Genomic DNA, 20,931 nt, shown 5'->3' on the forward strand with positions numbered 1-20,931 from the left:
ACCCTGGTGGGAAGGTTTTTAAATTTCTCCCTGGGGTGATGTTAGATGTATAACAGGTATAGTTTCCAGGATATATGGTTATGGTGCTTCCTGGGTTGGGATTTTTTGACAATATGGGATATTCCCTTTTCCACATTTCGCACTGACTGTCATTTGTTTTGGTGTCATTAAAAAGGCTGAAAAAACAATTTTCTTGTTCTAGGGGTATATTAAGGGGCACTGTACCTAGGTGGGGCCTAGATTTGCCACAGACATAACAGTTGCTTTTATTGTGTTTGTTAGCACTATACTTCATCCATTCCAACCAAAAATTAATAGACAATCTTTGAAGTAAGTTCAGATGTTGACCATATCTGTTTCTGGCAGCTGATGGGCGATATCCCCAATCTGTTCCTGTATTCCACCCCACAGCTTCCCAGGAATTACAATTAGATCCATAATATCTAATGTCATAGTACCATTCGTCAGTAACACAAATATATACTGTCTCAGACATTCCTGATTTCCTTCTTTGTTGTATATAACATAAAATAGTCAAGGATATATGTGGCTACGTGTGTGTTAGAGGAATTATACCACAAGGTGGGGATCCCATTAGTGTGTGTAATATCAACCTCACATATTGTGTGGTGAGTGAGGGCCAGTAGGGCTATCAAGGTAGTCCCCAGGGTAAAGATAGGGGGCATTTTCTTCATCCTCCTTCTGTTCTTCTTTCTTCGCTAGGTGGGAGGTCAGGGCTGTCTGCCCCGGTTCGTACCTCACTGGAATCACTTGCTTCCCTCTCTAGGTCTGGTCTAGGAACCTTTTTTACTCGGGATGCATGGATCCAGGTAGGACTTTCCTCTGTCAGGACTGCTGTTCGGGTAACTGCTACGACCTCTGTCTCTGGACCATAGGTGAAGTCTCCTGGGCTCTTGTTCCTGGGGAGCACCTTCACCACGACTCTGTCTCCGACTTTAAAGGGGTGTGTAGGTTCCTGTGGATTCAAAAGGGTTTTTACAAACAACCTCATGTTCAATTTCATTCAGTTTTGTTATCAGGGACCTGACATACTCTTCTCTGATGAGTTCTAGATCTCCTTCCTGTATTACTAGTGGTTTCTTAGCCCAGGGTGTAGGAAAAGGGTCTACCCATTAGTATTTCAAAGGGTGAGTATCCTAGAGTTTTCTGTGGGGTATTCAAGATGCTGGTGTTTAGCTTTATTAGGGTTGTTCCTGAGGCAAGTGATGCATCTGCTAACATACTGGTCCACAAGTGATTTGGCATTAGTAACATAAAAATCATTGGTTAGTAGGAGGAGTGTTGTGGCTTCACCACGGTGACCAACACCACGGCACTGGGCAACGAGCAAAGGGGCACTGGACTGGGGTATACAGGGTTTCCCCTCTTTGCAGATTAATCCTGATTTAGGATTTTTTCTGCAGAATTGGGTAAGTCCAGTCGGAGAGATCAGTATTAGTCGCAGCAGCTTGAAGTTGAGTGAGCAGATGGACGTTGTCAAGGGAGGGACATGCTCTAGTGAGTGCAATGAGTTCTGCAGCTTGCGCGGACTGATAAGGTGTTGGTAGGGTTTCCAACACAGTGTCAGGGAGGGTGACAATGGCATAGCCAGCCTGGTATGTATTGTCATTGGGCCTACTACAGGAGCCGTCAACAAAAACTATGTCTGCGCCTGATATGGGAACGGGAGACATGTCAAGTCTGGGAGAAGTTTCAGCTTCAATGGAAGCAGCACAGTCATGTAGGTCGGGTGGTTCATCCTCGGGACCTTTCAAGCCTAAAAGGGCATTGAGAATGGGTGCAGGGCCAGAAGAACCAGCAGTGTACTTGATGGTAAGGGTAGGGTTACTCAAAAGGAGTACTTCATATCCACTAAGGCGTTGTGCTGACATGTGCTGTGTGTAAGCCTTTAAGTACTGCCAGGACATCATGTGTGGTGTGGAGTACTGTGATGTGGCCTAAAGTGAGGGTAGTGGCCATTTCTGCAACCATTGCACAGGCTGCCAAAGCCCTGAGGCAGGCAGGCATACCTTGCACAGACACTGGCATGACTTTGGGAAAAAAAATGCCACGGGGCGCAACTTCCCTCCATGAAACTGTGTGAGCACCCCCGCCATGGTTTTACAATTGTCCCTTGCATATAGATGGAAAGGTAGTACATAATTGGGGAGGCCAAGTGCCGGACTTTTTATCAACATACATTTTAAACTTTCATATGCAGTTAACATTTCTTGTGACCATTGTACAGTTTTAGGTTTGTCCTTCAGTGTGGCTTGTCTCAAAATGTTATCATAATAAGAGCAATCAGATATCCACTGTCTGCAGTAATTTACCATACCCAGGAAGGACAGTAGTTCCTTCTGGGTAGTTGGGGTGACCAGGCCCAATACAGACTGTATGCGTTGTGGACTGACTTTCCTCTCTCCCTGAGTGAGCACAAAACCCAAGTAATCAACATGCTTTTTACACCATTGCATTTTTATTTTGGACACCTTGTGTCCACATTCACAAAGCCAGTTTAGTAATGAAACACCATCCTCTCGGCAGGCCTCCTCAGTTTTACTACAGAGCAGCAGATCATCTGCATACTGTAGCAGGACTGAACCATGGTGAGGTTGCCAGGGCCTCAATGTGGCCTGGAGACAACAGGTGCGTCAATAATCTGCACCAGGTAAGTTGTTTACCCTCAAAAGAAAAGGCAAAAAGTAATTGTGTCTGTGAATCTACAGGTATGCTGAAAAAAGGCATTCTTCAAATCAATTACAGAGAAGAACGCAGCATCTGCAGGGATTGCAGAAATGAGTGAGTTTACATCTGGAACAATTGGTGCAATTGGGACAATTAGCTGATTGATCGCTCTGAGATTCTGTACAAATCTTATACTGCCATCAGCTTTGGCAACAGGGTTCACAGGAGTACAGTATGGTGATACAATATGTCTGAGAATACCCTGTTGTAAGAATTGCTGTATCATGGGGCGGAGACCTTCTATCTTTTCTGGTGAGAGGGGATACTGCATAGGTCAGAACACAAAACACTGGTTGTTGCACCGCTGTCCACTAAAAAGGGAATTTTACTTCCATTTATAATAAGTGGCAGCAGAGGTGAATCTTTACTATGACGGGTGAGTTGAATAAAGGCTGGGATACCCTCCTCCGGGCCCCGTCAGTGCGCGGGGTCTTTGGAATCTTCCCTGACTGCGGGGTTGGTTCTGTCTGTCAAAGCGTCTGGAGTTCTGATAGTTATGAGTGGGCGCAGGTTTCTTTACATCAAAACACCCTGCAGCCTCGGAAATGAGTAAGCTTTCTGAGTTAAGCAAAGGTAAGCCAGCGTCATCTGTCCAGCAGTCCTTAAACCTTTTCCAAAACGCAGTAACAGACTATGAAGGTTTCTGTTTACAAGCCACAGCGACAGGCAAAAAAAAAAGCACAGGCAAAAAAGCACAGGCTTTAAAGACTTCCTTCATATGTGTATAGCTGCGTCCTTTGCAAGCTTTGCGCAAATAAGATATACAGCCATCGAGGGTAATGGTGGGCTTGGGCAGTGTTTTACTATTATCTAAACTCTGGGTTATTGGTGCGTTAGGGACAGAGCTAGTGGACGCACCCTCCAGCAGTGGAGTTGGAGGCGATCCCATCTAGTGTGAAAGGGTTACTGCTGCCAAGAGATTTGTGTCTCTGAGCGCAGGATACATTGGAATGCAAGGGGGAGGGAGAGGGTTTTCAAAGATTTACAGTTTCTCTGCAGCTTCGCTTCTGTGCTGTTGGGAACTGACATTTTTTCTTAAATCTCCATATAGAAAGGGTAATTACTGCCTTCCCGTAGGAATGGGTCCTGTCCTGCTTTCTCTATCCATCCCGCTAAATTATCCACCCATGGGTTAACTAAGTAATACTCTGAGGTAGAGTTGCGGGCGACATACATCTTGCATGTTTCCCCTGGTAAAGGTGGGGGGTAAATGACTGTCTTACTCTGACCCCCTCCCATAGTAAAAAATGCAATTTACACCAACGTTCTATGCAATTTTACAATAACAATGCAATTTACAATAACTTTCTATGCATGCATCAGCTTAACCAGTTAATTAGTCATTGACAATATCACAATATTATCTTGTATAGTGAGAACATGAAATCTTTTGACGTGTACGATACTTACCATTCGTACAAGATGTCAGAAAAATACAGCGTTTTAGACAGGAAGCAAGAAAAGTGTTTGAGTAAAGATATCTGGCAGACGAAAACTTACCAGCCGTCTGGACCAAATATAAGAACTTATCTCACTACAAACATACAAAAATATATAGACGATCAAATCGAGGTATTCTCTACGTTACGTATAGACCCCAGGTCTATTTTTAAGTATCCCAGATACTAACGTCTTTGGAGAATTGCGCTTGGACCCCTGGTCCCTTCTCAGACGTATCTTTAAGTCCCAGACATTAAAGATGTTTGGTCATGTGTTCCCAGAACACTGACACGGATTCAGCTTCAGTGTATCTTTAAGTCCCAGACATTAAAGATGTTTGGTCACGTGTTCCCAGAACACTGACACGGATTCAGCTTCAGTGTATGACCGCAATCCCGCATGACAAAGACAGACAATAAATTCTCTATCTTTACCATTCGGGGACGATCACTGAATCCCGGACGAGCCCCCAGCTGAAAGGATATGCCCTTATATTCTTTAACCCTCGATGTGATGGCCTCTCAGACGTCTGGGAGTGTAAACCTTTATGCTATGAGTTACATGCACAACACAAGCAGTAAAAATTCACACTGTTTATTATGAGGTTAACAAAAGTATATAAGACAATGCATATGGGTGTAACTGACATGTCGTTACACTCCCATTGGCTCGCCAGCAGCCACCAGGCAGAATAGAAAAAGGCGGATGTTCATATATGGGTTTTCTACAAGTTTCTCAAAACATTTAACAAAGTCTGTAACAGGTTTCATCTGGTATAGAACTGTCCTTGAGAAACAGACACATACAAGCCTGGTATTGTATGAGGAGATAAAGGTATCCTGGCACAGGGTAATACGTATCTATGCAAACACATAACAGTTCATATAGCATGTTTTAACCCTTCATTAGGGAGGTAGAAATATTCACTTTTACACTATACTTATTATAAGGAAATTGATCATATAAAAAGTAATATTTACAAAGACAGAAGAGCTAACCCTTCAGGTACCATGACAAAGAGGGCAGGGGTACAGACTACAGAGTGGGGAAATATCAGAGGTATATACTAGATAATGTGGCAAAACTATAGATGGGAAAGTGGACAGAGGCACATGAGAAAGGGGGCTGAGGTACAGATGGGAGATGGGCAGAGGCACACATGGAGGGATGCAAGAGACACAGGCAGCTGACATAGGTGGTAGAGGCACACATGGTGGGAGGCACACAGGGTGGTAGTGGGGGGGGGGGAGGTTAGAGGCACAGCTGGGGAACCTCTGAGTGTCTCCCTCTGAGCTGCCCAGTGCACAGCCCGTGGAAGCAGATGGAGATGGGAGGAGCTGTAGGAGACCTGGGGGCGGGGCAACATGTTGTACACTGGTTTGTGCAGGTCTTGAAGTCTGAGGAGAGGGGAAACAAAGTAGTCCCGTGCTAGATTGGTGGGGGAGGGGCACACAACCCCCATCTAAATCCTTAATCTAATGATCAGTGCCTGAGGCTGACAGAGGGGCTCATGATCCCAGCCCTGAGCTGCTTCTTTACTCACAATCTCAGGCAGACATCTGCCTGTGTGTGAGAAGCAGGCTGCAGCCATGATCAATTAGCTCCAGCTGTACCCCTCTGATCAGCCCTGTTCCCCCGGTCTTCAGATGAATCCAGCTTCCCTTCTCCTCTCTGCTCCACCTGTGTCCTGCTCCTCGGTCTCCCGGCTTCCTAACCCAGGCCCAGCTGGCTGTACTGGCCGCTTAGCTCCACCCACGTCCACCCTGTGTACTGTTATAGTCATCCCAGCCACTGAGAGTCAGCCCTAGGTGTACTGTCTCCACTGGCTGCCTGTCATTTAACACAGCCCGGCCGCGCTGCTCACCCTCGGCTGCCTGTCATGGCATGTGGAAAAAAAACCCACACGGCAGACAGGTGGCCTCACTTGTGCATCGGCCTCCCAGCAATCTTCCCGGTCCATCCCTGCTTTCAACTAACCTAAAGGCTCCATGCTGCCCCACGAGACTGCGGGAAGCTGACAGGCACCCCCCGTGCGCACGCCTATGAGCGCAATGAGGTAGCTGTGTGAGTAAGATAAGCGACACAAGTGGCCGACACAAACACCAGGGCCATTGAATATATAACACTCTATGAATAACATCCTCCGTCCTTTCCGCTGCACATGCACCAACTGTCTCTCCCCGCTCCTTCAACCGTTTTTTCTGTTTCCCCTCGAGGAATCCCCTGCCACTCAGCGTGAGAGGCTCCAGAAGTTTCTATCCCCATTCACCATCAATGTTATTGAACATATGTGTAAATATACAAACATTTATGTACATTTTACAACATTTGTTAGAATGGTGATCATTACTATATATATATATATATATATATATATATATATATATATATATACCACTAATTGGTTTGAGTTTCTTATTGGATATATAACACTCTATTAATAACATATATGTATATATATATATATATATATATATATATATATAGCAAGCGTGGAGACTGCGGCACTCATATAAATGAACAAGTATTGTTTACTGAAGCATATCAAGTAGTTACAAATGCCTCAACAAGGCCGACGTTTCGGTGCTGCAGGCACCGTTTTCAAGGCAGGCATGAATACAAAATAAAAGTGCTAACAAGACAGACAAACACAAATGTCTCACCTAAGTAGGGAGCAGCCATCCCGCCGCAGGAGAGCCGGGACCGGCGTCCGCTTCCGCCAGCCGCAGCTGCGTGTGCTCCACACAGGCGGCCAGGCTTTCAGACGCGTTGCCATGACTTTGGGACGCGTAGCCATGGTAACCAGAGCGGATGCCGGCTGACGTCACCGGATGCGACGCACACGCAGCTGCGGCTGGCGGAAGCGGACGCCGGTCCCGGCTCTCCTGCGGCGGGATGGCTGCTCCCTACTTAGGTGAGACATTTGTGTTTCTCTGTCTTGTTAGCACTTTTATTTTGTATTCATGCCTGCCTTGAAAACGGTGCCTGCAGCACCGAAACGTCAGCCTTGTTGAGGCATTTGTAACTACTTGATATGCTTCAGTAAACAATACTTGTTCATTTATATGAGTGCCGCAGTCTTCACGCTTGCTATTATCCATTTACTGAGGGCACCAGTCATCAACTTTTCCAGCACGGAGTGACGCTTCGTATCTGCATTATATATATATATATATATATATATATATATATATGTGTGTGTGTGTGTGTGTGTTTTTACAATTATCTTCTCTCATTCGCTCTCAACCCCATATCCTGTATAGGGCTACACCAGTATTAATCATTTTATTAGTCAGATACATATGAATGATTACAATCTAATATGTACACATAAATACAGCCCAGTCTCCATTGACTATTTGGATCTTAATCTTTATGGAGACATTGGTAATAATATACAGACTAAGACTTTTTTTTAAAGAAGTAGATGCAATCAGTTACATCCCGATCTCCAGTTGTCATCACCCCACCTGGAAAGAGAGTGTTCCTTTCTCCAAGTTTATACACATAAGAAAAAATTGCAGCAGCATTGAAGACTTCTAAGCACAGTCTCTAATTCTACAGGATAGGTTGTAGAGAGGGGCTACAGTCCATCTATTATTGAAGAAGCCATAAAAAAGCACATACTGTAAACAGAGCAGAATTATTAGAAAACAGAAAAAGAACCGCTGAAGTAGAGGAAAAATGGAAATGTAGACCTTTCATCACGCAATTTAATAGAGGGAATAACTCTATAAAAAAAAAAAAGAAAAACATTGGGGAATTCTTCAAAGGGACCCTATCTTGGCCCCCATTTACCTGACAACACTCCCCCCCCCTTGTATTCAGGAAAGCAACTAATCTGAAGAGCACATTGGCCCCAAGTAGGTTGAACGACACAAGGTCCAATACAGAATCAAAAGATTCTTTCCTTAAAAAGTCAGGTTGTTTTCCGTGTCATCGATGCATTTGTTGCAAATTTATGGGAAAAAAAAGTTCAGGACAAAATTAGAAAATGTCACCTCTTACATAGTAAAACAAACAGTCACGTGAAACACTGCATATGTCATCTATAGAGTTATCTGTAGCTGTGATTTCTCCGATATAGATAAAACACAACGGCAAACTAAATTGTGCATACCAGAGCACCTGTGTAATACTAAGAACAAAGCTTGCACACACAGCCCACCGAGGCATTTCTCTGAGGTACATGGATCTGAAGTTTAAGGTTATTTTTCCTTTACTATTTTAGAACATGTTGTAATGAATTCGAGGGGAAGCAATAGAGACCTCCAACTCTCAAAACGTGAAACCTACAGGGCATCACCAAACAGGTAATATCAACTTTAACTTGTCATTTGTTTTGTACTGTCTGGACATGGCTACTAATAACAGATGCACACACAAAATTCTGAAAGCTATGTGTGCAAATGCTAGGCGCTTAGGACACAAAATTTCAGAGCTAATTGCAATAATGACAAAGGATAACCTGGATATTGTGGCAATTACAGAGTCATGGTGCAATGAGAATCACGACTGGGACATAACTATACCAGGATACAATTTATTTAGGAAGGATAGAATGGGAAGAATAGGAGGAGGGGTAGCAATGTACAGTATGTGAAAAAAAGCATAAATGCTACTTTAACACAGTCCATCTCTTATTGAAGAAGCCATAAGGAAAGCACAAACTATAAACAAGGCAGAATTATTAGAAAACAGATAAAGAACCGCTGAAGGGGTTGAAAAATGGAAATGTAGACCTTTCATCACGCAATTTAATAGAGGGAATAACTCTATAAAAAAAGAATAATTGAGGAACGTTGGGGAATTCTTCAAAGGGACCCTATCTTGGCTCCCATTTACCTGACAAACCTCCCTTGTATTCAGGAAAGAAACTAATCGGAGGAGCACATTGGCCCCAAGTAGATTGAACGACACAAGGTCCAATACTGAATCAAAAGATTGTTTCCTTAAAAAGTCAGGTTGTTTTCCGTGTCATCGATGGATTTGTTGCAAATTTATGGGGAAAAAAACGTTTAGGACAAAATGAGAAAATGGCTCCTCTTATATTGTAAAACAAACAGTCACGTGAAACACTGAATATGTAATCTATAGAGTTACCAGTAGCTGTGATTTCTCTGATATAGATAAGACACAACGGCAAAATAAATTGTGCATACCAGAGCACCTGCGTAATACTAAGAACAAAGCTTGCACACACAGCCCACCGAGGCATTTCTCTGAGGTACATGGATCTGAGGTTAAAGGTTATTTTTCCTTTACTCTTTTAGAACATGTTGTAATGAATTTGAGGGGAGGCGATAGAGACCTCCAACTCTCAAAACGGGAAACCTACATGATATACTGTATATCCTCAACACTCTTCACCCTAAAGGGTTAAATTAAGTAATAGATATTGTCTCCTTCCTATTAGAGTAGATTCCCTTTCATCCTTCATTCCCTAAGATTGTTCTGCATCCCAAATACATCATCAATCACCGAGCAACTGAAATTATTATTTATTATTTATGATGAATAAGTTTATACACTTTCATATACTAATTGATGTTGCCAATGTCGTTATACCACACACTGTGAAGACATTTGTTACATGTTTGTTACACAAAGGCGCTTGTACACATTGTGAAAGGAGATGTATCACAATGGTAGTATGGTGTAACGTCACAGTGTACTTGTTGTATAATATGTATATGTATGTATATAATATGTATATTAAATCACACAGAGTGAAATAGATGCACCACAAAGGTTGTATACAATATTACATTACACTATAGTGTATCTGTTGTAAAATATGTACTAGAAAGAATAAAATCCTGCCATATATTGTAACAGGCAAAAGTGTATTATCTTTGTATTTTTGTGCTGTATTAATAATTCTTTGTAAAATCATTGAGAAGTTCTCATTTATTTTATGATTTAGAGGGAGCCCTTTTTATACTTCACATAATGAAGTTTGTCTTTTTGAATATATATATATATATATATATATATATATATATATATGTGTGTATATATATTTATTTTAATTTCACACTTACCAAGGCATTTTCTTGCCAGTACATTTTTCCTTATATGATATCTGTGTTGTAGCGTAGTTCAAAATATCCATAACCACAAAAATAATAACATGTATCACTGCAGCTTTATACATTGGGGTTATATTTCACGCTTGCCCCTAGTTTAATTACAAGCACAAGGACGCTCTTTATACGGTATACAGTATGCCATGATAGTTCTAATCTGCGTGTCACCACAGTCCAAAACACAGGAAATACACTTTTACCTCTACCGCTGTTGAACGCAGGCTGGAAATGCGCTCCACCACCATCTCTGTAAGCACCAGGAGTGCATATCACCGCGGCAGTGAGACTGAATTGGATTAGCGGTGGAACGCAAATACCGGAAGTGCGTTCCACTGCGGCCATATTGGCCCCTACATTTCATATATTGGCGCCAAAAGCTGCGTTTTTTATTTAAGACGTTTGTCTGAGCACTCACACTGTCATTATAACGCATTCCCTTACTGTAAGATTCCCTATTTCATTCTCTCATTCCCCATTACAAACTGGATAAAATAGATATAAGGGGGATTTGTTGTACACTTAATTGATTCTGGAGGAAGTGATGCATTGCCATAGAGGTATAAGTAGAGCACAGGACACATAGGCCGCACTGCCGGAGCTGGGGGATACTTAAGGCCAGTACACACGGGAAGAGATGTGTGCTGGGCGATCTATCAGTGACCGCGCAGCAACACATCTCTCCCCCCTCGCTCAGCACAGCGCAATGTGTGCTGAGCGAGGGTGGCAGACGGGGGACGGGGTGGGGAGGCTCTAATTTCACCCAGCGGTGAAATGAGCGATGTGCTAGATTGTGCATGCAGACTAATCTAGCACCGGCGATAGCGACGCGTGGGGCCGCACATCAATACCGCTATGGGGCATACACACGTAGAGATTCCTGCTTAACTTCTAGGCAGTGTAGTCAGATCTCTCCGTGTGTACCCCCTTTAGTCCAGGAGAGCAATTTTTCCATTGTAAGTAACACAGAACACCACTCAGTGATAGAGATAATTGATGCATGTCTAGTTCTTATAAGTATGATTGGTAGGTGACACATGTTATGTGGTTTAATTTCATTTGTTTTTATTAATTTTTATTTACTGACTTTTTATACCCATGATATTTAATGGGTGCAATTGTATTTTCCATTATCCTCAGGTGTCTAAGCTACCCCCTCGCAGAATTATTGGTGGAGTATAGCTTACACCAAACATCGAATAAGAAACTTAATTTTTACCTTGTGGTACAGTATATAAATCATGAGTCTTGTCCCCTTATGTTTTATTTTGTTCTAGTGGAGATAATCCACATTCCTTATATGTATAGTCAGGTCCACAATTGTGGCCTTTTAGATCTGAGTGGATTTGTCCGTATTAATATGGAAGTATTTCTAGTCTTGTGGTATGTACCAAAGTGTAAAGAATACCTCTTAAAAAATCTGTTATCACACTAGCTGTTTCAACAAGTCCCCGTTCTACTTATCCAGAAGAAGTCCACCTGGATGAAACTCGTAGGGTATTGGACTGCAGTTCCCGGTTAAACCGACAGAATGACATCCACCTAGTGAGCTCATACCCCTGAGGGTAATACGTGTGATCAATACATCCATTTCTGTGTCACATTGTGGTAAACCGGCAGCCTAATGTATTGTGATATTTATCTTCTATTTTATTGTATTTTTATGGAAAATAAATGTTTATTTCCAAAAAAAATTATTGTATTAATGTTGAGTGAAAAAAGGATATATATTCCTACTTTTATATGTATTGTACATATATGTTATCCAAATAAGAATTAATAAATCAATGGGATTACAGTTTCCCATACTATATTGGCGTCCTCTGTCACTACACTTCATATCAACTATTTTTGGTCTTTGCTAACAAAGGACCATACAAGAGTTTCTGCTCAAGCTTACTGGTGCAAGATAAAGGTCTCCGCAGGTAGCACACACGTAATCGGTAAAAAGCAGCGGTACTCAGGGATTTGGTGAAGTGCAAAGAACTTGTATTCAGAAAAGTCACATTAAATCTAACATTTTGGGACACGTAGCCCCTTTGTCACTGTTAACTCCTTGACAAAGGGGTTATGTTCCCCGAAACATTGGATTTGACGTGATTATTCTGAATACAAGTTCTTTGCACTTCACCAAATCCCTGAGTTCTGCTGCCCTTTTCGACTATATACAAAAGCTGGGACTCTCCCCTTTTGGTGGACACTGGCAGCTTGTCCCAACTATACCCAGAGATATCAGCTTTCCAGCAGCTGGTTCCTGCCCCAGCTCCACATGCCTGGCATGCAGTTTTATATTTTTGTTAGTGTATTGTTCTGGCTCCTGAACTCTGACCCCCAAGTCCTCATTACCTACTGAAAGGTGTCCCCAGTACCTCCTGAAAGGTGTCCCCAGTACCTCCTGAAAGGTGTCCCCAGTTAGTGCCTCCTGAAAGGTGTCCCCAGTACATCCTGAAAGGTGTCCCCAGTATCTCCTGAAAGGTGTCCCTAGTACCCCCTGAAAGGTGTCCACAGTACCCCCTGAAAGGTGTCCCCAGTACCTCCTGAAAGGTGTCCCCAGTACCTCCTGAAAGGTGTCCCCAGTACCTCCTGAAAGGTGTCCCCAGCACCTCCTGACAGGTGATCCCAGCACGTCCAGAAAGGAGTCCCCAGCACCTCCTGACAGGTGTCCCCAGTACATCCTGAAAGGTGTCCCCAGTACCTCCTGACAGGTGTCTCCAGTACCTCCTGACAGGTGTCCCCAGAACCTCCTGAAAGGTGTCCCCAGTACCTCCTGACAGGTGTCCCCAGCACCTCCTGAAAGGTGTCCCCAGCACCTCCTGAAAGGTGTCTCCAGTACCTCATGAAAGGTGTGACTCTCTAGTTCTTTATCCCATTGAAAGCTAAGGAAACTAGTTCCAGGAACTGGAGATATCTGCCGTCAAGCAAGCTGTCCTCCCACCGGAAAATGATGAATATTAAGCCCACTCCACTATCCACCCCTCCCCTGCGTATTAAACACCCCTGGTAGTCACGTACCGGGGACCCTTCATTTATTTATATCTATACCCCCAGGCTATGGTGGGAAAAAGTCCCCCACCCAACCCCCCGCAGGAACATTATCTGGTGAGCGTTGCTCCATCCCTTCTCTGTCCCTCTGTCCCTTGCCCTGCCACTGCGGTCACCAAGGAGGAGCAGGAGGCAGGCAATAGCAAAGCATGTGGTGTGGCCAAGTCTACATTAGGAAGTACCCACTGGAAATCAAATGTTGTTATGATTGCTGTAGATCTTCTTGGTACTGGCCCGTGTGTGAGGATAAGGATTCCCTGATCACTCAGGTAAACAGGTTAGTAAAGTGGCAAATGCCCTTTATGTAAATATACACACACAGTACACAAGAACATTAACAACTGCAAGCCAGGATGGTATCTTACTTACTAAGTCCCCACAGTAGTTTAGGATTACAGATGCCTGCGGTCTCCTGCTGTTACACACTGGCTGTAGTTCTATGTCTCCTGGCCTGGGATACCAGCTCACACAGCGTCCTGCGCCACGGATTCTCGCCACTGACGGCACCGCAATGCCTAGTCAGCGTCTGCACTTCAGAGGTACATCCACTCTCTGACCTTCTGTTCAGATCTCTCCCTCACCAGCAGAGGTCACTCCTCTTGTTATACCCCCCTGTCTATTCATCACACAAGCTGGTCAGTGAGGAGGTCACAGAGGAGTGGAGACGAGGTGTCTGGGCTCCTGTACACAATGGGGTGTATAGGATCAGATTACCTGCAGCTCCATACATAACCCGGTGACTACTTACCTACTCATCCTAATCACATCTGATTGTACTGTCAGGGGTCTTAGAAGAATGAGCATATTTATCTATATTACATATCACTCTGGCCTAGACTTATTCCATTAATTACATTGAACACATAATACCCAAATAAACTACATATACCTAATATAACAGATAAAACATAACTGTACAATATAATAACACAATACAATACAATATTGCCTAGCATATAACTAAATACATATCAGCAATTAGTGGAGTCCATGGGTAGGACCAGGGCTAGGAAAGTAACCACGTGACTTTTACCACTGTGCGACACAATGTGCCGGCTGTGTCGTCACACCGTGTACATCAAAAGATCAGACCTGTAGAACTTAGTAGCAGGTCTAGTGTACTTTGCTGCAGAGGTCACGTATGTTTCCATGCTGTCCATGCACAGCGATCCCAGCATGACATGCTATTCCAGTTCCAGCTCCCCACAGTGCTCTGCTCCCCCTCCACTCCATCCACATCAGAGCTCCCTCCAAAACACTTGCAATCAGCTGACCATGGATTCCCCAACCACAGGCCCTGCAGCTGTCACATGACTCTGCACACCAATCCACTGCTGTCCTCTGCTTTACCAATCCCTGGCCTAGCAGTGATCATCTAATCTGTTCCTCCTATCACCACTCTTCAGGGGTAACATAAGGATTGCACAGGCAGAGTATAGGTGCCTTGAACAATGGGCCTAAATCAGATCTGACCGCAGCAGCAAATTTGTTAGCTAATGGGGGGGGGGGGCAGATGTAACATGTGCAGAGAGAGTTAGAGTGCACATGGTTTTGCCCATTAGCTAACAAGATTGCTGCTGTGATCAGATCTGAATTAGGCCAAATATCGCTTCCTAGAGCTATGTTCCTGGGCTCCTGCAGCTAGCAGACGTTCCAGTCTGTTTCATCAGCATTCCAATCACTCCAGTCCGGTTCCAACCCAGTTCCAGTACTGACATTTCCATTTCAGTCCAGTCCTAGTCCTGTTCAAGTGTCATCATCCCGGTTCCAGCCCGGTCAGCACTCCAGCCTGATTTGAACCCAGTTCCAATATTAATATTTGCGTTCCAGTTCGGTCTGCCTTCCCAGCTCCCAGATTCCACCACTGGCCCACCAGAGTCACAGTCAGGAACACAGATATCTCAGACCTGACAGTCTTCTTGCCTTATTACAGCTGCCTTTCCTTTAAAACTACAGTAGTCACACTTACCAGTACTTGGATGCCCTCAGGCATTACTCTACTAGCAGTAGTACAAGCTTAAACTCTAAGGAAAAGGAACCAACTACTGATGGAAAGAACTCAGGAGAACACGATGCACGGAAACTGCAGAGTTGCTGGGCTAAACCCAGAGTGCAGGATTCACGGGTACTGCAGAGTTGTTGGGCTAAACCCAGAGAGCAGGATGCACAGGAACTGCAGAGTTGCTAGTCTCCCGTGTTTGGCCTGGTTCACAGACGGATAGTGATTTCAGGTATATTGGAACACTGGCTGACAGGCCAGGAGTACAGAGGTCCAGGAGCAGATTACAGACTTTACTGTTTGGCTGGGTTTGTAGATTGGGAATATTTGCAGATTCACAGGTGTGTCGGAAACACTGACAGGTCAGACAAACAGGTTTCCTGTAGATAGTATAACTGCGGTGCAGATTACAGACCTCACTGCTTGACTAAGTTTGCAGACTGGGAATGGCTTGCAGATTCACAGGTATGATAGGAGCCCTTACTAACAGGTCAGGTGAGCAGATATTCTGTGAGTAGAAGGTAGCCAGAGAGTACACGGAATACAGAACAGAGAGAGACAAGGGCTCCCGCTGCAACTGAGAGCTATTATCAGCAGTGAATAATACTGGAGCTTACTGCAATTTAACAGGGAGTAAAACCAATGCAAACCAGCTTCCTCGATTGCAGACTCGGTTGCAGCTGAGCTGCACACACACTGAGAGCTTGATTACAGGATGACTGCAGCTGAAAGCCTCTACAATACACTCAATGTCGGTAACGATGTGTGCTCACGCGCATCATTGACGATCCCCTCCCTCGTCTGAACATGTACCAACGAGGGAGGTCCTCGTTAATGACAGCCATGGTGCACCTGCAACATGGGCGTCGTAACCCCCGCTTCCCTCCCCGCCGTCGATCCCTTCTCCCTGGCATCGGCAAGTGTGTATGCATTTGCCGATGTCGGCAGGGGTCCCCCCCACCACCCGGGTCCCCGCCGCTACCAATATCTGTGTCAGCAGTGGCTCGTCTAGTGACAGTGTGAGGTTTGTGTATATATAGTATATTTAATTTCCATTCTATTTGGTGTATACAGGGGAGGCATGTCGGGGTACGGTGGTGTCGGCATCATAGCGTCAGGGGAGATGGGGTTGAGAGTAGGGTGGCCAAGACATCAGAGTACTGGGCCCCAAAATTTCTATTGCCGGCCCTCAGTGGGGGGGGGGGGGGGGTTGTTTGTACACAAAAAAATGATTATTGGCAGACTGCCAATAATTGATAGGAAGGGGCTGTTTGGAGGTGGTATCGAGGAATTTGCGGGTGGTGATTGAGAAAAGCGTGTCATGAGCATTTTCGAGGTGTGTATCTTTGTACGGCTGTGAGCTCGTATGTGCGAATACATGGCGCCTGCGTCACAACTGCTGTGTCAGTCTGCGTAACAATAGACCAACTCTTAGGTCCGATGTTCCTCGTTATTGCGTATAGGCTGCGAATGAGAGTGTGATGGTTCCGGTGGGTGTCGCTCTTCATTCCTCAGCGGCAGCGCCACTTGCTGACACTAGCAGCTCCGTAGCCGAGAGAATGGCACTTGCCTTTGCATACAGACATGAAATATGAGCAGGGAGTGTGACCTGCCCTTGGCTTTTACTGCCGATACCTGGAGATCTGCGTCAGGCTGCGCAATAACAGTGGGCGGGGAAAACAAGCCTTCCCTGTGCATCGGTCCTCATGAATCGTTCCTGCAGCCCCACATCACTCCTAGGCGTGGCTATGCCTTGTTTGCCGCGATGCGTCTTAATCGCACCTGTGACCATTTACTTTACATCAGAATGGCAAAAGTCGTAGCCTGGCGCGGGTGCGCGTAGCCGCGCCAAAAGTGCACGGGTGGGCGCTTCCCAGCGTCAATTAGCGTGGCTACATCTGTATATGTGGCATCACATATGGGTGTAGCGCCAGGCAAGGGTCCGGGAACCATAGACTGTGCTATGAGACCGTACTACACAGCGGAGGCACTACAAATCCCAGTGTGCCTTGGGCCACTGCCACCATATACAGGCGTGTGCTGCTCCATCTACACACATCGCCCGCATTAACCCATAAGTCCCTGGCTGTACACAGATACTACTGTACACCAGGAGGGAGCACTCTAACATAGGGGGTAATTCTAAGTTGATCCCAGCAGGATATTTTTTAGCAGTTGGGCAAAACCATGTGCACTGCAGGTAGGGCAGATGTAACATGTGCAGAAAGAGTTAGATTTGGGTGGGTTATTTTGTTTCTGTGCAGGGTAAATACTGGCTGCATTATTTTTACACTGCAATTTAGATTGCAGATTGAACTCACCCCACCCAAATCTAACTCTCTCTGCACATGTTACATATGCCTCCCCTGCAGTGCACATGGTTTTGCCCAAATGCTAACAAAGTTCCTGCTGCTGTCAACTTGGAATTACTCCCATAGCACAGGCGGCAGGAGAGATGGGTGTATGTGTGGATGGTGATCACATGACGTAACCAGGAGAATCACGCCCTGTATACAGGAGGAGATATATTCTGCATCTTTGCTCTGTCATTTATGCTGCAGACATCTCTATATCAGCCCGTTATTATCCTGCTGCAGGGAGTACGTGTGTTACACTCGCCCCAGGATGTCCTTATAATGTGTGAGGAAACTGTACTGAGATGTTACACAACGTGCAATACTCACATTCTGTATCCTGTCATTTCCCAGCTTTATTATTATATTACACTCCCCGAACCTTACTCTAATTTCCTGTTCTGTGTAACCCTCTCACTGCAGGACACAGGGAAACACAGCGACAGGCCGGAGAGACAGCGACAGGCAGGAGAAACAGCAACAGGCAGGAGAGACAGGAAGAAGAGGCATCAAATAGAATTTACGTAAGTGACTGTAAAGAGGTAACACAGTTGATGGGGCAGTTTCTTATGGGAGTAACTACAGCTCTAGTCTATAAAAGTAGTAGTAGTTAGTGTCTGTACTGAGCTGTATGTGTGTGTGTGTGTATATATATATGGTGTAGTAGTGTCTGTACTGGGCTGTGTGTGCATATATAACATGGTGTAGTAGTGTCTGTACTGGGCTGTGAGTGTGTATATATGGCATGGTGTAGTAGTGTCTATACTGGGCTGTGTGTGCATATATAGCATGGTGTAGTAGTGTCTGTACTGGGCTGTGAGTGTGTATATATGGCATGGTGTAGTAGTGTCTGTACTGGGTATATATGGCATGGTGTAGTGGTGTATGTACTGGGCTGTGTGTGTATATACGGCATGGTGTAGGTAGTGTCTGTACTGGGCTGTGTGTGTATATATGGTATGGTGTAGTAGTGCCTGTACTGGGTTGTGAGTGTGTATAGATGGCATGGTGTACTAGTGTCTGTACTGGGCTGTAAGTGTATTTATGGCATGGTGTAGTAGTGTATGTACTGGGCTGTGTGTGTGTATATATGGCAGGGTGTAGTAGTGTCTATACTAACATATCTATGTTTTGCAGGTAATTATGGAAAGACTTCCAATTACACCCCCAGGTTTGGAGTATCTGGTTCAGGTGAGTCTCTCTCTATCAATGCATTGTACAGCATGTGAGACTGATACTCTGCAGGGCACTGGATTGATATCTGTAGATGTCATATAGGGGAGGGTTTGTGAGTGATGTTCTTAGAAGTGCCAGAGTTGGTTATGAGAGCAATGCTCTGCAGAGAACAAACAGGAGAGTCTTATGGGATTTGTGCTTTGTAAGGATCAGATGGGGAGGGTTATGGAACTGATGTTCTGCAGAGGACAGGTAGAAGTGGTTATACTGTATGTATCAACTATAGCAGTACAGTGTGTGGCCAGAGTTTGTCTATAACCTGCACAGTGTCTGCCTGGTGGATAGGGGTTAGTTACTGCGCTTATACAGTGGTGATAATGGTGGTGATAATGGTGATAACAGTGTTGATAATGGCGATAACACTGTTAATAATGATGATGGCAGTGGTGATAATGGTAATATCAGTGGTGATAATGGTGATACCAGTGGTGATAATGGTGATACCAGTGGTGATAATGGTGATGGCAGTGGGTATAATGGTGATACCAGTGATGATAATAGGAAGACAGTGGTGATAATGGTGGTGGCAGTGGTGACAGTGGTGATAATGGTTGTAGCAGTGGTGATAATGTGGCAGTAGTGATAACTGTGATAACAGTGGTGATAATGGTGATGGCAGTGGTGATAATGGTGATAATAGTGGTGATAATGGTGGTAGCAGTGTTGATAATGGTGGTGGCAGTAGTGATAATGGTGATAACAGTGGTGATAATGGTGGTAGCAGTGGTGATAATGGTAATGGCAGTGGTGATAACAGTGGTTATAATGGTGGTAGTAGTGGTGATAATGGTGATAACAGTGGTGATAATGGTGGTAGCCGTGGTGATCATGATGATACCAGTGTTGACAATAGTGGTGATAATGGGGATAACAGTGGTGATTATGGTGGTAGCAGTGGTGATAATGGTGATAACAGTGGTGATAATGGTGGTAGCAGTGGTGATAATGATGATGGCAGAATTGTTAATGGTGATGGCAGTGGTGATTTTGGTGATAACAGTGGGGATAATGGTGGTAGCAGTGGTGATAATGGTGATGGCAGAATTGATAATGGTGATGGCAGTGGTGATTTTGGTGATAACAGTGGTGATAATGGTGGTAGCAGTGGGGATAAGGGTGATGCAGTGGTTATAATGGTGATACATGTGGTGATAATGTGAATAACAGTAATGATAATGGTGATAACAGTAGTGATAATGGTGGCAGTAGTGATAATGGTGATAACAGTGGTGATAATGGTGGTAGCGGTGGTGATAATGGTAATGGCAGTGGTGATAACAGTGGTTATAATGGTGGTAGTAGTGGTGATAACATTGGTGGTAATGGTGGTAGCAGTGGTGATAATGATGATACCAGTGGTGATAATAGTGGTGATAATGGTGATAACATTGGTGATTATGGTGGCAGCAGTGGTGATAATGGTGGTAGCAGTGGTGATAATGGTGATGGCAGAATTGATAATGGTGATGGCAGTGGTGATTTTGGTGATAACAGTGGTGATAATGGTAGTAGCACTGGTGATAATGGTGATGGCAGAGGTGATAATGGTGATGGCAGAGGTGATAATGGTGATAACAGTGGTGATAATGGTGGTAGCAGTGGGGATAATGATGATGGCAGAATTGATAATGGTGATGGCAGTGGTGATTTTGGTGATAACAGTGGGGATAATGGTGGTAGCAGTGGTGATAATGGTGATGGCAGAATTGATAATGGTGATGGCAGTGGTGATTTTGGTGATAACAGTGGTGATAATGGTAGTAGCACTGGTGATAATGGTGATGGCAGAGGTGATAATGGTGATAACAGTGGTGGTAGCAGTGGGGATAATGGTGATGCAGTGGTGATAATAGTGATACATGTGGTGATAATGTGAATAACAGTAGTGATATTGGTGATAACAGTAGTGATAATGGTGGCAGTAGTGATAATTGTGATAACAGTGGTGATAATGGTGGTAGCAGTGGTGATGATGGTAATGGCAGTGGTGATAACAGTGGTTATAATGGTGGTAGTAGTGGTGATA

At 44.5% G+C, this 20,931-nt stretch overlaps 1 protein-coding gene across 3 annotated transcripts in view; it reads left to right on the forward strand.

Moving 5' to 3' along the window:
* Positions 1-6,397: 6,397 nt before the first annotated feature.
* Positions 6,398-20,931, forward strand: part of LOC134985605 (phospholipid scramblase 3-like) — a 111,483-nt gene continuing 96,949 nt past the window's right edge. The window contains exons 1-4 of one of the 3 annotated variants that reach the window (XM_063950422.1): positions 6,398-6,480; positions 8,420-8,501; positions 18,093-18,193; positions 18,807-18,860. In XM_063950422.1, coding sequence (XP_063806492.1) covers positions 18,813-18,860 — 48 coding nt within the window. In that variant the 5' untranslated portion in view covers positions 6,398-6,480; positions 8,420-8,501; positions 18,093-18,193; positions 18,807-18,812. Of the gene's footprint in view, positions 6,481-8,419; positions 8,502-17,824; positions 17,956-18,092; positions 18,194-18,806; positions 18,861-20,931 lie in introns of those variants that run through there. The other 2 variants (XM_063950421.1, XM_063950423.1) reach the window with 2 other exon arrangements.

Source organism: Pseudophryne corroboree, assembly GCF_028390025.1.
Source record: "Pseudophryne corroboree isolate aPseCor3 chromosome 6 unlocalized genomic scaffold, aPseCor3.hap2 SUPER_6_unloc_1, whole genome shotgun sequence".
Classification (NCBI taxonomy): domain Eukaryota; kingdom Metazoa; phylum Chordata; class Amphibia; order Anura; family Myobatrachidae; genus Pseudophryne; species Pseudophryne corroboree.